The sequence below is a fragment of the Calidris pugnax genome, unplaced genomic scaffold (assembly GCF_001431845.1).
Source record: "Calidris pugnax isolate Ruff unplaced genomic scaffold, ASM143184v1 scaffold211, whole genome shotgun sequence".
Classification (NCBI taxonomy): Eukaryota; Metazoa; Chordata; class Aves; order Charadriiformes; family Scolopacidae; genus Calidris; species Calidris pugnax.
In genome coordinates, this window is record NW_015091083.1 from 2,902,462 (window position 1) to 2,920,821 (window position 18,360).

The following is an 18,360-nucleotide window of genomic DNA, read 5'->3' on the forward strand; positions in this document are numbered from 1 at the left end:
CAAGTGGGGAAAAATCTGGTCCACCCCACATCTGTACTGAAAGGCCAACATAATCAGATTGCCCTTAGAGATATCCACGTAGGAGGAGAGCAGCTCTCAGAAATAAAAGATTTAAGCCAGATGCAAGCAAGCCTTCGTTCATTCTCAGGCTTCCTTTGGGCTCCAGCCTCACTGTTCCTTGTGACCCACCATAAAGTTACTTACTGTTCAAGGTATGTTTTAATTTTTAACTTATGTACACCAAGGCTACTAAAAACTGCATATATATTTTATAGAGACCCTTCTCTCAGAACTGTAACAACTACCAGTGTCTCCTTACTAAAATAGCTACTTCCCATGTTTTGGTTAATCAAATATATTGAAGGTTTCTGGGGCTTTTGTAAGCCAAGGTGAGTTTTACAGAGGGACAGCATCCATTTTTCCCTTATTTGAACAATATAGAATCACGACGTACATTAAGACACCCAGAAAGGTGTTTCATTAGTGGTTTTAGACTTAAGCACTATCAACCAGATTTAAGTATCAAATGATTATTCTCTATTATTGCTGATAAACTGTCTGAATCACAAATATTGGTTTACCAGTATTAATGCAAACAGCATACTGTTATCAGCAACCAAGCAAGGTCAAAGAAACATTACAGGGATTTGGGCTGATAATATAAATCTAGCTATATTTACCTATCTATATATCTCACTATATCTTATCTAGAGAGAGAGAGGGATCTTCAGATTAAATATATTTACGTCACATATAAGCCTACCCAATACCTCCCAGTTCTATTTGGACAGGGAGAATTCAGATTCAAGAAGTGCAACACATCTGCTAAGCTAATCCACAGCGTGCATAACTGTTGATAGCAATTGTCTTTTTTTTTGGAAGAGGAAAGCAAAAGAACAGAGAAGACAACAAAAAGTGAACAGGTTTAGTCTCTCAAGCTCACATATGAATTCTGAGTGCCCAACCTATCTCAGCATACAGTAAGCAGACTTTCTGAAAGTGCCTGGCAACTGCCCCCTGAGAATCTGACCCCTTCAGGACTTCTCTTAGGTTTAGGTATCTGCCATAATCACTGTTAACAATCTCATTGGAGCTTGCTACCTCACAAAAACATACAGAAAAAGAAACTGTGTTAGGAATAACCATGAAACAATCACTTACCAGATCCCTTATCCACAGTTTGTCTTAACTAGACCATAATGCCTCTAGGCAGTGCGTTTGTAAAGCATCCCACACCATTGACCTGGGGAGCTACCACAGCACTCTGGGGTTCTAGCAATTCAAATCAGCAATGCTATAGCAAAAAAATTATTCAAGAGAACAGTGTCTTCTTCAGTCTTTGGAAGGTTTGCAGAGAGCTTGTAGGTCTCCTACCAAGGTGATGCTCAGCATATTAAGACTACTTGGAAGCATTTGTTGTAACAGCATAGACACTTTGAAGAAGAAATTTTGTCATAATCCTGTAAATACTAAGAATGAATTAAGAGTATCCAGGGTGTGGGGGGGGAGCTCCTTCCTACAAAAGGCATAGGTATGGCAAGCCAACCCAAAAAGCCCTCGATGTCTGTTATTCTCACAAGCTAATCCAAGCTCAGAGTTAAGTAATTTAAAAGAAAAAAGATACTTAAAGCAGACTCGTGTGCTTCCACACCTCTCCCTCTGAGCCCTCCCCATCACCTCTCTCCAGCATGTTACAGGTGCTCGATTTACTTTCTTAAGCCTTATCTGGATTGCTGCCTCTTACCAAAAAAAACCAAAACACCACCACTCTAGTGGCTTGCCTTGACGTTCTGAGAAGGACCTTCATCTACTCTCATCTTCAACATAATCATGCTGCACAAAGCCCATCAATCAGGCCAGTATGGCCAGTGAGGCTCTGCTGGGCCCCAGGCTGGTGCTGCAGGTTCTGCAGGTCCCCTGCACACCACAATGAACACACACCTCCCTTCACTCTGCTAAAACCAAGGGGTATAGAGAGAAGAGAATTTCTGCCAAGCCAGGTTTCATCTAGAAATGGCTTTTAATCCACTAACCCTGAAACCAAATGCTCTACATCCACCGCAACCTTCCAAGACTTTGGCAAAAAGCCTTGAATAAAGCTTTTGGGAGTTTTCATAGAGGCCAGACACCCACCGAGACATGCATGAGAAATGCGTAATATGCAAGGTTGTTTTTTTTTCACTTCTTGGATCACCAAAAGAGACAGGGCATTTTTTTGGCAGAAATTAGAGACGTATTTAAGTTCAGCAACTTGCCATGCAAAAATTAGTTTATTCGTCTCCAGCCAGGCTTCAAGTAAGATATATAGGTGTCTGGGGCTTTTTCCTTCATGCAAAACTTCATTATACAAACAAGAGAAAGTTAACACGTCTGTTCACTGAATAAACCTGATTGCAACTCTTTTTTCCCTCTCCACAAGGGATGGCCCTAATGCTTTGGCACTGTACAAATCAGACACCGAGTCTCCCTCAAGTTTCATTAGCTTTGAGAGTGCTTGTGATTTCTTGTCTCCTACACTCACCAAGTGACCACTGTTTGCATACGCAAGGAACAAATTTTCCTCTTCATTTACAGAACCAGAGTCTGTCATAGATTCATAGACGTAACTGACAACAAAAGTCTATGCTGAGAAGTTACTGTGGCCAGCTATACACACAGTCAGGTACCAATCCAAAGTTTAATTAGGTTAAAAGAACACCCGTGGAAAGGTTTAACGCAAAATAATTAAGATACGTTCCTATAAATCTTTACTCCTCAAGCTCTGCATCAGTTTAGGCTCACGTAACTCATGCGGTCAGTTCCTCTGTTCTGTTTGCTCCCTTTGAGATGCATTTCAAGCTTCAGCTCTGAGTTTGGGGGCACTTATGAACGCAGCTGTTATTTTAAAGAGGACTGGCTGTTTAAGCCCCAAATATAAAAGCTGGCCAAAAGCAGTTCCAGTATCATCTGAAACTAGTTTTCACCTTCATTTCACTAGGCAGCTCCCTCCATTTCTATTGAACCATGTCAATAGAAAACAGCAAAGCACTTGGAAACTGAAAAGTGCAATTCTGCAGCCTAGTACTACATTTGAGGAGAAAAGATGTTCAGCAGAAAATACATGGTACAAATTAAAGAAATGTGAACTGGATTGCTTTTCTCCATTTGAACAGATTCAGATGCCAATACCAATAATGGGAATTTCTTTCCCCTGCAACTGACTCTTCTGCTTGAGTTTACATCAACATAGATCAAAGAAAAATGATTTTACTATATTTGGAAGCCTCATTAGAGAGGCCTGCAATAAAATGAAAGCTTGGCTTCCAACAAGTGATGATCATACTGTTTGAAAATATTCCATTTATTGACATGTGGCCAACTTCTCTGAGAAGCAACAGGATAGAGCGTTTGACAGTGCTGCAGTGAATCATCTTGGTGATCTGCACAAATTACACATGATCCTGGAAATCAAATAAACTGTCTGCAACATGCAATATTTGAGTATGGTCCTACTTACAAGAAAAAGGGGTCTAAATGGGGAGACAGGAAATTAATAAATGTTTTTTATTACACAGCATACAGACTAATATTAATAGCTGATGTGAACATCGGGACACACAAAAAAACCCACAACCACACACCCTGGGCAAAAACCTTACTAAAAGGTTCAGATAAGAAAATAGAGTTTTCCCTTGGTCTTGTTGGATGGGGCTGCAGTTTGAGGAGTTGGAAATCCAGTGCATGGACCAAGGTACTGCTGCCAATCTTTCAATATCAAGGCAACACAGGTCATGAAGATTCATCAAAATACACCAAAGGCTTTGGGCCAGTATGGACATAGGATTGTTATGCATAGGATCAGCCAAGGTCAGAAAGCACAAACTTGAAGCTGGAGCAGAGATTAGACCACAAGACAAAAAGAATCCCAGCACTCACAACAGTTTCTGAACCTGAAAAGGGCAAACCAGTATCTCTGGGAAATCGCCACCCTCCTGGTGAAAATTGCCTGTCCTGGTGTCCACTTCAGAGAAGTGCACCTCTGTGTGTGTGTTACAAACATATCTATTTTATCAGGCATTTTATCTGCTTTACATTACACTGAAGCCTGCTGTTAAAAAAAGATTAAAATTCTCCCTATTTCTTCCAGTCCACAGGCTTCTTGCTTTAGGCAGTGGCATATGTATAGGTCTGCCAGAACACCAATTTTCTTGTTTGCTTCAGTGAACTGTTTACAGTGCAGTAAGAAGAAAAAAACCCTCACTTTTATAAACCATAAAACACAACTACTGCTTCTTTTCCTCCCACGTTGATAGACAAAGTGCACATCCCCCCGTCCATAAGGTAAAGTGAATGACAAAAACAGTTGGTCTTTAATGTAAATCCTGTTGGCTCACAAGAAATCTAGAACATCCCATCTCTCTGAACCAATTTTTTCCATTAAGCTTCAGCCCTTCTCCAGGCACCATTTTGGCCAAAAGGACGCCTTCAGAGCTCTGTTTTGGGCCAACACTCACAGCATGTGCCTTGCTGTCTCCCACACCCCTGACCCTCCATGGCACATTTTGCTACTAATCTCTCTCACACAGACTGGGGTACACACACACAGGGTGCTCTAATTAATCCTGCCCCTGTTTTTTTTTTCATAACTTATCCAAGACAGCAGCTGTTACACCCATCGTCTCCTTCAGCAACTGAGCTGAAGTGTTTTAAGACTGCAACTTTCCCAAATTTGGCCAGGGCATGCAGGAGCTAATATACAACCCCAAAAATGCTATTACATTTTCTAACCAGGCTGTGTTGTAGCCCAGATCGGGTTCTGCTGTGAGGTCTCCCACACCGCGTAACTGGAAGAACCGGACAATTTCTCGGGCCTCCTCAGATTTTCTAGAAGCTGCCTCGACAAGCTAAATCATACCATCATACCAGAGCTTTGTTACTCATACCCTGTTCTGCCTCTCAGAAAAAAAAAAAAAAAAAAGCCTAAGGCCAACAGTTCAACTGCATCTTTTACATTTGTTTCCCTTTATGGACTTATCTAGATTCCCTGGTACCTGCCCCTCCCCATTACAACATTGGTGTGATCACAACATGCTGATGAGTTTGTAAGATAACCTAAATCCCTCTCAAAGGGAAAAATAAAAAGTTACTTTTCTATTCTAATCTACCAAATTACCATTGTCCTTATCATTGCTAAGGAGGCGGATGCATAAACAGCTGATCCAGTTTTTGAGTAGGAGCTGGAAAGGCAGGCACAAAGGCAGAGCAGCAGCCAGTTGTTTTCCTCTGGGTTATTTCTGTCCCGCTCCGCCCTGAAACTCACTCTTCAATCCCAGTAATTGGCAGCAGCTAATTAGAAGGAAAAACGCAAGCAGTTTATTAAATGTTTGATTAAATGTTGATTACATGTTTGATTAAATACGATCACAGAACAAATCTCCCTTGGACAAGCACACTCATTTTCTCTTGCTCACTTCTTTTGTTTGTAGACGTAAGAGATAAGAACTGTGGAGATGATGCTATACCACACGCTGGGATTTCAAGCCTATAGGTGACTGCACAACACAAAGCAAGGAGAAGCTGATGATTCCTCTGCTGTTTGAGGTTGCTTTCCACATCGCCCATCATCGGATGCACACTGTTAACTCCCCATGATCTCTCTTCAGGGCTTTCACGTTTGACTGGGGATGTCACATGCAGGATCAGCTCAAAAATACTGCCAGAATTACATCACAGGTTATTTGGAGATATAATCAGCATAAAAGAAAGTGACTCGTAGAAAGGTTCCAACTTTTAAATTGCTGTCATTCTGAAATATGTACAAGGACTTGAATAATCATTATACACGGGGAAGAAAAATATATCTGTGATAAATAACAGCTTCAAATGATGTTGGAAATTCTGCATGTCTTAGACCCTTGAACTACATCTGCTGAGAAAAGTGATTTTTATTCATCCCATTTGCTATCACTTAAGAGTTATCAAGTAACAGTTAATGAAAATGACTGAACTATACAATAATATTTGAATTTTACAGAGAAACATACACATTTACCTCTCAATCTCTTAGTAAATAAAAATATTTGCTTAGAATGTTTCCAGGAATTCTTGTTTGTGCAGGCAGAAGACAATCCTTGACCAAGCGTCTGCTTTTACACCCCAACTAGCGCATCCGTCTGCAACAGCAGGATTTCTTATCCCCAGAAGCCTTTTTCCCAGGCAGCCTGTTTTTGCAGCTCTCTGCACATCAGATCCCTGCAGCCAGCCCCATTCCATGGAGGAGGAGGCTGCTCCACACCCAGCTTTACGTAAGCCCCGAGCAGGCAGCGGCTCTGCCCGGCTGACTCCACTCTCGCCCTGGGTGGGTATTACCTGCCTCCTGGTACTTGCAAGGTTTCCTGCTTGGTCAGCACAGTCCAAGGTGCCACAGTAAGCTGCAGAACACACAGGCATCATCTAAAGGGCAGAAGCTATTCTAACGTAGCAAAATTGTCCCTCTGGAACAATAAAGTTGTGATGGTTATAAAATGATAATCAAACCCTTGCAAAAGCTGCATTCTAAGAGGCCAGACAACTGGCATCATTTTATCTGGACTACTCCCTTACATCTCAATGAAAAAACTACATCACCCCTAATTATCTCCTCTAATTAGTTTCCAGATAAAAGAATTGCCAGGGTAATAACTTTTTTCAAGACTAATTTGAACACCAACATCTTTTTCCTCCATCTGAATTGTAGCATCACCATCCACTAAGTGTAAAAGAAAGAAGTCCTCCTCCAGGCTGGCCTGCACATCTCCATGCCATCGTGCCAAGGCGGACACCAGACAGACATCACCGAATCCCTCAGACCTGCAAGGCTGCAGAGCACCCAGCACCCTCGGCAAGGCACAGCTACCCAACACCCGCCAGCATCAGTCTAACAGCATCGGGCACAGACAGCCTTGGTTTTGCAGCAGAATCCTCTTCTCAAGGCCCAGCTTCAAGAGAAGATCAGTTTCAGTGTAAAGTACTAAAGTGGAAGTTTTTCGAACCAACAAAAAGCACCAGCCTACATACTGGTCAGGCATAAGATTACTAATTTTGGGTAGAGTTTAAGATGGCAGCTCTGTGCCTCAGGGCATTTTAAAACTACAGACCCTGCTTAGAGGTACACTACAACTTTATTTATATCCTTGTCTTACTTCAGGATATCCAGTCAAATATTCAGTTAGAAGAGATGCTGGAAAGTTAACTGACCATTTCATTATTCCATTGTTTTCACACTGTGGCGTTCTCCTTTGAAAAATCCCAGTAAGGTCATGCCTAGATGTTTTCAGGAAGACTTACCCTGGCGAAGAATAACTTCTCCACTCACATCACCAGGAAAAAAAAAAAACCCTACAGACAAACAATTCGGAAATGAAAGTAAAAAAAAAACCAAAAAACTAAAACTGCATTTTTGGCCATTTAAGGCCATGAACTGGGAAAGAATGAACAAGCCCTTATGTCAAAACAAAACAAAATTTTAATATTGTTAAAAGCAGGGAGATTTCTTTTTTCAAGTATTTGTCCATAAAATATTTCACTGCCACTAAGGCCCTAACCCACAAAGTTTTGCATCCTACCTAACAATAAACTGCAAGCTAAACTTGCCGGAAATGAAAGTAAAAAAAAAACCAAAAAACTAAAACTGCATTTTTGGCCATTTAAGGCCATGAACTGGGAAAGAATGAACAAGCCCTTATGTCAAAACAAAACTTTAATATTGTTAAAAGCAGGGAGATTTCTTTTTTCAAGTATTTGTCCATAAAATATTTCACTGCCACTAAGGCCCTAACCCACAAAGTTTTGCATCCTACCTAACAATAAACTGCAAGCTAAACTTGCTAGTAAACTCCTTCCCTTTGCCCATACATAAGAGAGAGAACTACGGAGTTCATATTATCCAAGATCAAGTTTCTTCCCATCTCTTCCTCAAATGTTACCGTTGCCTGGCTGCTAGCATTGCTCGAGCTGCATTATCTCATGTCTCTGCCCACCTACAGCCGCGCAGTTCTTCTGCTGTAACCCAGTGGCGCCCAGCCAGACGTCACTGCTCCTGCACCTTTCCAGCAGCGTCAGCAGGCACGGCGGGCTTATGCTGTCGGGCACCAAACACCTCCGCCGATGATGAACGTGGTAGGAGAACACGGGCCATAGAAGCTGTGGATGAAGCTTGCTGTGACAGAGACCTCCCGCAGCACTGCTGTTTCTTTCCTCCTGTCTGGGTTCTGCAGAGGAGCTGCGTGAGCTCTTCTCTGTAAGGTGCAGCCCCTTGAGATGTAAGGTACGGGTCTGCTGTTCTGTCAGATGGCTGTGAGATTAACACTGCAGGAATCCATCCTAGGTAAGATCCCACTAGAATTAAACAGCTTTTACTCAAACCACTTTCACGAGGCAGAATTGTATGCTAAATCCTCTGATTTTTGTCATCTCTCATTGTAGGTCCTTATCAAAACAGCTAGTCAAGTAAAGGCATTACAGTGCCATTCTGCTTCACCTTGGGTAACAGCAATCTTTCTCTGTTGTTGATTCCATGACATTAAAAGCAAAATCACTGTAAGTAATTTTATATTTGTGCAGGGAGATTAACTGGACTTGTCTGGAAGTGAGCCTTACTTGGGAAACCATTCCTCCCACATGCACACATTAGGATAATATGAACAGTTGCATTCTGTCCATCAACTCTTCCACTTGTTATATACCTTCGACATAAACATGCAACAGATGACAGCTACTTCCCAGTAATTAAGACACAGGGAAGATTTTTCAAGGTGTTCTTGAATAGCTTACCAGATTTTCCAAGAACAGACACCATGACATAATTAAAGCTACAGAGCACCACTCTAAAGTAGCCAAGCTGTTCCTCTGGAAACTCTCCTTTATAGCAGAAGTTTGTATTTGTTCCATAAGCCCAGATGCAGAGGTGTTTTTAAAGAGCTAAAGTTAGAACTCAGTTTTTCAATGCAGAGGTTTCATATGAAACAGGTTTCAAAACGGATAACCTCTGAGGAGAACATACTGAATCCCATCGATGCCTCAATCAGAACACGTCCCAGGGATAGGAGGCTAGGTCTACAACCTTTGCTTCTCACACTAGCCCTTAATATTTCAGCTGATGCTTTTTACCCTCACACCCACCTCACTGATCTCCCACTTAAATACTCTTTTGGAGCAGTGAACCTTCCACTGGCTGCATCCCTCAGGCTCAACAGTTACGCTGGCCACTTCTGCATCTCACTCCAAAAGTCCCATCTATCCTACACTCCTGTTGCGTGGGAAGAACTTCTCTTCAGTCCTTCCATGTTCATCCTGCAGTACTCACTCCCTTCATTTGCTGCTATTAGAAGTTTTGAACGTGACAACTGATTATTTTGGGACCCAGAGTAGCAGGATAGAGAGTCCTCAGCCTCCCCAGTCCTTACCAAAACCATCCCAGCTCCTCTCTCACTCCAGTGATATAAGACAAGGTGGCAGCTCCAGGCCTGCCCTTTCTATCCTTCACAGCAGGGCAGTCTGGGAGGAAAGAGAAAAGCACCTGCCTCGGGACCATCCTACCTTTCATACCCAAGACAACCAACAGTGAGCTTTGGGATGCCAGTGATCATTCTGGATATTCACTGCCACAATCTGGCTCCTGCACAGCAACAACAATCCTGAATTTCATAGCTTCTGTGCTTACGCTTAAGATGACAGTTGGATTTGCCGTCCTGGGCTAGTCCCATCACCAAATACTCCATTCAGAATGGGAACTACTCCAAAAGCCCTTTACCACTTACCACATACCTGAACTAAAAGACAAAGTAGTCACAGCTTTGCTTACTGTAATTTCTTCAACGCTAGTCGGACCATACAGAAATCCTTCCAGAGGATTTCCAAAGCCAAAAGGAAAAGACCACATTGAAGTCTCACTGAAGAAAAGAACCCTCAACAAACACACGCCACCAAAAAACCACACCTTAGAGAGGCAAGACAGAGAGAACAGAAAGGCAACCTCCAACAGGTCAAGAGCATGGGAAATCTATGGGACACTGTCAGTCTGTGCATAAAATAAGAATACCCGTAACAAGGATCTCCTGAAACCATATGTATCACATCAGGGCAAAAAGCCATTACTAGTCCAAAAATAATCTAGAAAATCATAGTAAAAAGAAAATTGTCTTTCTCACGGCAGGACAATTCAGCAACGTGAACTTCCTTCAGAAAGAGAAGGAACTGCCCCCCCAACTTAAGTACGTGCATGATCCTTGCCTCAGATGAGGAAGGGTGCTCACACCAGCTCCCAGCATCACACAGCAGGCAGCCTGCTCTGACCACCACATCCCTTTTCTTTCCTGGACTAGCTCACAGCTTTCCATTCAAAAAGCAACCAGGAGAGGAGACACGGAGCCTTGTTGTGCTCCATGAGAGCTCTAAAAAGCCTTCATTCTGTTTGAGGCATTATTTTCTCTCCTTTGAGTGAGACCACTCCTTGAAACTTTCACATACCCAAGGATTAACTGAACACACTTTGTTCTGCAGACATACTGTTTTCAGTCCTGTAGATGAGACAACTGACAAACACAGACCACCTTAAAATACGAAACTTCATCTCAAGAAGATTAACCGCCCCCCTTATTTTAACTTGGGAACACTTAGATTATACTCCTCCATTTTCACTGCTAGGACATGTCCTGGTCAGTGCTTCATGGCTACATCCTCACCGGCAAAGGAAGACCAAAACACTGCCTGTGCTGCTTGCTGGTCACTTGGAAGAGGTATTCTGCTATTTCTCAAGCATTATTTCAGAAGACGCATCAAATGATTCTATTTTTCAGAAAATAAATATGCAGTCTTAAAATCTCCTAGGAGATCCAGAGCCTTACTTAGAGGGGAAAAAATAGTTTCTTGGTACAATACTGAACAGCAGCTTCCTTTAGAAAAAAGGCTGCAGAGCATACCTGATCTTTTAATTTTTAAATAAGCATGACAAAATCAAGCTGCCACCCACTTCTGATACAACCCTCAGACAGAAAATCATTCAAGTCTTTCAGACATTTAGTACAAGTAAAATTGTGTATAATAAATACAAAGGAGTAAAGACTTCCTGAAGAGTCAGTCCCAGTAAACAACCTGCAGATGTGAAAAAAAATGAATCACTTCTGAGAAGCGATTTTATATTTTATTTTTTTTTTAGTTCACAGCCAGATGAATAAGTTACATAGCATATTCTTAGATAAACTGCTAAAAGAAAAATAAAAGACTCCTACATTTTGAGATTGTTTTTTTTTTTCCCCCAAGGTTCCCACGTTAGGTAAACTGTTTTATCACTAAAACAACCCTCCCATTAGCCTCAGCAGGTTTAGGCTCAAGCTCAAACTTACTTGTAGCTTCCAGAGTTTCACTTTCCTATGTTTCATCAGGTTTTGTGTGCACTTGGAGAACAGCAACTCTATCTACAGGGCTACAAGGACCTTCTTGGAACTCAGGCACCCACCCACACAAGCACCAGAGAAAAACATAAGCCAGAAAATAACCCTTATCACTATCACTGTCTCTTCTGGACTGGACTGTTAAGCGGCCTCCTGGCTCCCTTTCTCTTCTTTGCTCTTCAAACTATAGCTTCATTTTCACCACAAATTAAAATGACCAAGTTAAGAAAGTCATTACAGAAAGATGAAATCTTAGCTTGGCACAAGCTGAATAGTCACTTGCTCTGTATACGACAAAATAAAAACGTTTACTAGTTAAATAGGTCTGAGAGAGAACAGCAGTTAAAAGAGAGCCAGAATTGTTAAGATATACTGGGGTCCTCAACAACTGGGATCAATGATATTTCTTTTACCAACACTACCAATGAGGAGACACATTTTAACAACTTGAATTTTTAATTTTGAACTATGCCTTGGAATTGATAGATGTGAATTAAGAGCTGATGACAAATGGCAAGACAAAGTAATAAACACTTTGGCTTTCATTTGAGATCCAGTGATCTATGAGCAATTTGCAGTCAGTTCAGCCACATGACAGCATTCTGACAGGTTTATATTATTTCTGCATTTGACACATTAAAAAAGTACTGGGAAATTCACTGATTTGCTAAAATGAAGTGTAGAAGAGCCAAAAGCCAACCCTATTGTGGCTGCCAGGCCTATGCCTGATTCAAGAGACTCTTCTCTGTTCTCTCTCTTGGATCTGAGAGTATTCCTTGATTTGGAAGCTCCCTGTACATCACACACACGCACACACATTCCTCCCCAGTGAATACACAGAAGACATCAAGATTTAAACACATTTCAATTGTTTGCATCAACATACACCTAAAACTTTACTCTAATTTCAAAGCTGTCTGGGCAGTGTGCTTCAAAAACCCCTCAAACTCTACATTTACAGTTCAGCGGGGAAGAGCCACCTCTCGGGTTCTTTGGGGCTGGCCTTGAAGGAACGCCTCAGAGTTGCTGAGCGAGTGTAGGCGTCCAACACCAACATCAGTCATTTTGAATAAACAATTTAATTTCCTGAAGCGTTGGAGGGGAGGCAAAGAATTTTGACATTCAAAGACATATAGAGAACGGGGGAAAAAAGAAGTTAACCCTTTAATAGTTTTTATTTGCTCAAGCTCATCAACATACACCTAAAACTTTACTCTAATTTCAAAGCTGTCTGGGCAGTGTGCTTCAAAAACCCCTCAAACTCTACATTTACAGTTCAGCGGGGAAGAGCCACCTCTCGGGTTCTTTGGGGCTGGCCTTGAAGGAACGCCTCAGAGTTGCTGAGCGAGTGTAGGCGTCCAACACCAACATCAGTCATTTTGAATAAACAATTTAATTTCCTGAAGCGTTGGAGGGGAGGCAAAGAATTTTGACATTCAAAGACATATAGAGAACGGGGGAAAAAAGAAGTTAACCCTTTAATAGTTTTTATTTGCTCAAAAGGAGGTCAAGCTTTACTGAAACAGAACCTTCATCCCTGTTCTTATAGAAGGCTCTAACAATTGTCTCCTCAAAGCCAAAGTGGCTGCTGAAAATAGTCCTGTGCCCCCCAGACATTACTGTTTTAAAGACCGAAAAATATTTAAGCAAAAACATTCTCCAGCACAAGCCCTCTTTTACTGTAATATTAGCAGCACTGCTAGGCTGCTCCATTCTGCCTGGATCAGCCCCAAACAACTGGCAATCTACTTCAATTTAATGAGAGAAGGAACAGAGAGATTTTACATGGACCATGTGCATTTTCTAGAAACAAACATTTTGTGTTTCAGGTTTCACTACCAGCAGCAGTAAATGTGCTAAAAATCTATTCTTACAGGGAGCTTTCACACCCACATTTCAGTCAACATAAGAAAAGGTGGCAGCAGCACTAACAAGTAACAGGAAACTCAAATACTATACTTAGTCCTACAAAAACATTTCAAATTATGCTACCGGATACTTCCTTGGGCCAAGTAGGCACTCGGAGCACTTTAAATGGCATCGTAGTTGCATGTTTTAATTACTACCTACCACGCTTTTGATTCTTGGCCATCAACCGTTGTTATCAAGCCATTACATCTTTTAAGTGCCCGCTCTCAGTAGTTACAGTGCAACAAAGCAAGAACCAACCACCAAGAGGTCCATGCACTGGTCCCAGGTCTGCCACCAAACTTGTTAACACAACTCACATCCATTAAAAAAAACATATTAAATGTGAACACCAGATATATCCAGTTCCCAAGAAATCCAGCTACAGAGATTTCCAACAGCTTCAGAGGGAGCTGGATCACACCGAGGTCTGCAAATATGCTCTGCTCTCACCAAAGTCAAGAAAATCCAGCACCTTAACGAGTAGGAGCTTTTTTTGATTATCAGCCTAATTCGTATGCAAGGATTAGTATTTTAGGAATTAGCACTAGTACAAAGAACTTGACCCCCATCTAACTCATCTACAGAACAACAGATTTAGAGACCTTGATCTTACACATCAGGAAACAGCTTTGCCCAAGAAGAAATCTGTGGTAAAGCTGCCTTAGAATAAATGACTTTGTTTCCAAATTCCTTGCCCAAGCTATGAACCAAGCATTTTAATTAAGGTCTCCTAATTGCAGTTATTGTAATTTGGGGTAGGGGGCAGGGAGGAAACACGTTCTTCTACAGTCCACTGGTACCAAAACTGACAGACAAAGAAAAGTAACTTTAAAAATACACATGAGCTGTAGTAAATGCTCTACCCCTGTTCTGTGGCTTCAGAAACACATTTTCCTGTTTGAAGAAAGTTCTCTTGTCTGGTTCTACAGACCTTTCTCACAATGGCAAACAGAAGAAACCAGGAACCAGGGAAAATAAGGGAAGTTCTTTGTTAACACACGAACAGCCACAGCAGACTGAAGGTCCAACCTACTCTGCCTCTAGTGTGGGTGTTCTCTCTGTTCTATAGCCAAAGACACAAAAGAAACATCCCAAAATATTGTTTTTCTTCAGTGATCTCTTGCAATTACATTGTTTCATTACTGCTGCAACAATACTAGAGGAAAACCTGCCAAAAAGGAACGGGATTAAGCATTGCATTTTAATAGATTATTCAAGACAAACGAGAGATCAAATCACAGCACGAAAACACTGTGCCAGCCCCCACCCAAACAATACCTATTGTGAGCCAAGATGCAGCACCATGCGGATCAGGAAACTGCTTAACACAGTAGCACAAAAAATGAGAAGAAAGTTTCACTAGGAAAGCTGGTGGTTGGCACAGCACACCTGGAAGTGACAGTCTGCTGCAACCGTAACTCAGTACTATGGACCTGAGCTTATTTTAGAGAAAAAAGACAAAACTCCCCAAAGATCTTCTCATTTAATCACTTCTGGCTCCTTCCCACATCATTTTGGGCTCCAAATGTCAGACTCCTACTTGACTCAAACGAGCTCTTGCATCACACCAGTTCCTTAGAAACATTCACAATTAAACACAGCAACTGACCAGCATCAACCAAGTTAAGTCTTCTCTACTTTCCAGAGCCTTCTGAGGGGACACGAGCTCACATGTGAAAGGTCCACATGGTCTGATTACAATACCCAGAACCAGCAATAACCTGTTACATACTTGAAGGAAAAGACAGCAAACAGGGGCTTTAGATTACATTTAAACCATAGTAAGATCCACTGCTTTTACTGCAAAAGAAGCAAGTTCTGATCCACAAGAAGGCTCTACCTTGAGGTGCAATGCCATTTGAGAAGAGGCAATCCATCACTAGTGAGCAACACAGTCATGAAGACCACTGCCCTGTAACGTACATAAAGAGTAAATCTACGGTCACATTGCACTAACAAAGGAATCAGAAGGATAACTAGCTAGACTGTTCTATGAAACAAAGTCAGCCCCCAAAAAAGCACTTTAAACTTGGGGATGTCTATGACCAAAGATTTATCCCTCTACTGAATTGTGAATAAAATAAAATTCAAAGCACAAGTTCTCCCAGACGCTGAAAACTGAGGGCCTAAAATAGCATCAGAAAGAGAAAGAAAAAGAAAACGGAGCTTCAACCCCCTATCTAGCAGCAAGCCTCTACTGTCTATTCCTCAAAGTGTGCGAAAATTTTTGTTCTATAAAGGCCAGGAAAAAGGTCAAAAAACCCTACTCTCTTCAAAATTCACTCCAGCCTGGATAGAGTCCCTGGACTTTGATCTATTCCTTGAGACAGAACAAAAGGTTACACCAAAATGTCAAGCCCCAAAGTCAAACTATAATCCCATCCAGCACTTTTCCACCTGCAAATAGATTTCCTTCCTGCTATAGCCCCAGCTCCCACTTGCAGTCCACACAACCAGGAACAGCTAAAGGCACAGCACAAACTGTTTTTTCTCCATAGATTAAACCAGCTTTAAAATGTGGCAGTTTTGAAAAAGAAAACTTCTACTGAGTGACAAAGGGTGCTGCTCAATGTGATCATCACACACTCTGTGCACAGCACGTAGTGCTCTAACCCAACGTGCTGGCAACAATACTTCTCCTCTTTTTCTCTCGTGCTTTCCTTTTTTCTGCCAGATACAGGGTGCAGGTCAGCAACTACAAGTACTTTTTTTTTTTTTTTTTTGCCATCAGCCTTTCATCAAAATAGTAGACTTCTTAGTTTCTTTTTCCCTTTCCTCCCTCACATACACTTATGCACACATTTACAGGAGTTTTCTTTCAGTGCTCGAAAACTACCAGATTGACAGCTCCAGCGAATTAAGCTCCCTCTTTGTCAGCAAAACAAGGGCAGCACCACAGGCAACCTCAGAACGAGCTCCATCTATCCTCCTCTTCCCACCTCTCCAGCTACCAAGGATATCTAAATGCTGAGCTTCACGTACAGCTCTATCGTACCGGGGGCCTTGTAAAGAGTCTCTGATAATATGGTTTACCCAGACTGTCTCACAGGAGACTAATATTAAAGCCACATGTGACAGAAACATCATGAGTGGACACATTACCAGCACGCACCTGTGCCAGATGGCACAGTGACTCTAAGACCATGAGGCTGGTCTGAGCGCACACAAGTCTGTGCTTAAAGACAGACTGGCAAAGAAAACTTATTTTAGACAACAAGTCTTAAAGCTATACTTGAAACTACAGAAAGGCAACATTAACTGAAAACCAACAGAAAGACCAGAAAAATTCAGTGCTCTCAATATCAGAGAAAAGACGGCTGCAGATTTTATTTGAAAATTAATTGTACATTTGGTATAAATGCTACAGAGACAGGGTTTCTGTTACTATGGCAGTACTAATCTTGCAGCTCACTTTGGAGAGTGCTTCTCTGCGATGTCACCACTTAACCTGGTCAGACAGCAAATGTGGATCTGGACACTATCCTCTCTTCAATTACAAGGGGGTTTTAGGTTCCACAAACCCCTCCACTGTTGGTTGTAAATGGCAGATTAGCATGCACTGGATGAAGGTAGAAGCCGTACCCAGCTTTCAGCTCCTCCTCTCTCTTTTGCAAGCTTTTTATTTTTAGCAGGAAAGTCTTTTCTCTTTGGGGAAGAACTTTTGACTTCTGAACTTCTTATGAAATCTTCACTGAAATTATTTTTCTTTCACTGATCAAGAGCCAGGGTGTTTTAGTAAAATGAACACGTGAACATACACTTAAAGGCAAGTAATGCCTATTCCTATACAGGTTAAAAAAAATCAAAATCAAAACCAAAACAAAACCCTCACAACACAGCAGAAGCAACTTTCATGTTTGACTTGCAGCAGAACTAGAGAATAGCATCCTTACGTTTCTGTGATGTCAGGAATGAAAGTAAGTTCAGAAATGCATTAGAAGGTTTACGTGGAGCAGATCCATCTGTGGCTATTAAACATGGTCCCATGGACACAACTGCTGCCGCTCAGTCTGTAAAACCAGTGACTGACAGAAGGCAAGAGGCTCTGCCAAGGGGAAGGTGAGCACATTTGCTCCACGTCGCATACTTCCTCTAGGCATCTGTTACAACCATCATTCCGGTCCTGGGGGGTTTCAGGTCTATTTGACTGGCCTCACGCTCTTCAGCTGACCTGTCAACCAAAACATCTCCGAGCAGTCAGGGCCTCTGCTCCGAAACAAAACATACCAATGAACTTGTGCAGGAGTAACCTCGCCATTACCCAGTGCTACCCCTCGCCCTTCAAGGGGCAGCAGGGAGAGCCCATACTGGGTGCACTGGTACCAGACTCCAGCACCAGCAGGCAGAGAGGGCTGGATCCTCAGCCTGTAAAACCTCCTGACCTGAGACGAGTTTTTTTGTAATACAAAGGAATAGCATGTTCCTAAACAACGAAGCATCTACGCACAGCTGTTATGACATGCAGACAGAGCTCAAGAGCAACAGTTATCAGTATTTACATTCACCTCTGTGGTTTGTTTATTAACTATACGGAAATAACCAAGAGTCTCATTGAAACACACATGTTTTAGAAATAACATACCCCATTGGGTTTAAGTGGTCATCGCTGGGCTCGCTAAAAGATAGCGTATTGCTGAAACAGGCAGTGTTTCATAGCCCACCTACACAAATTAAGACACTTTCCACCCTTGTAGTGAGACCATGCTGACCAGATAAGGAATAAGCCTAGTCACCACCCCAGTTCTTGTAACCACAAAAGTAATTTCGGAGTGGCAAAGAGAAAGGGCTGCAGTTCTGTGGCTGCCAGTGGGGCAGGCGTGGCTTGTCACCAGTGGACCTTTATGCTATCATTTCCTTCCAGCGCCATTAATCACCCCAGACATCACTTGTTCTATCAGCTATTAACCAGTTGCCTCAACACACAGATAACTTTATCAAGGTTAGTCAGTAAGAGTCATTACTAAGCACTACAACATGCAGTGCCAAAGGCCTTGTTTCCAAATAATCCTCTGAACTATTTCCTTCTGCTGCAAGAAAATAC

General features: G+C 41.9%; 1 protein-coding gene across 1 annotated transcript in view; it reads right to left on the minus strand.

Moving 5' to 3' along the window:
- The window catches only part of ITPK1 (inositol-tetrakisphosphate 1-kinase), a 139,595-nt gene extending 121,623 nt beyond the window's left edge, over nucleotides 1–17,972 (minus strand). The window contains exon 1 of the mRNA XM_014957559.1: nucleotides 17,902–17,972. Coding sequence (XP_014813045.1) covers nucleotides 17,902–17,906 — 5 coding nt within the window. The 5' untranslated portion in view covers nucleotides 17,907–17,972. The remainder of the gene's footprint in view (nucleotides 1–17,901) is intronic.
- Nucleotides 17,973–18,360: the final 388 nt, after the last annotated feature.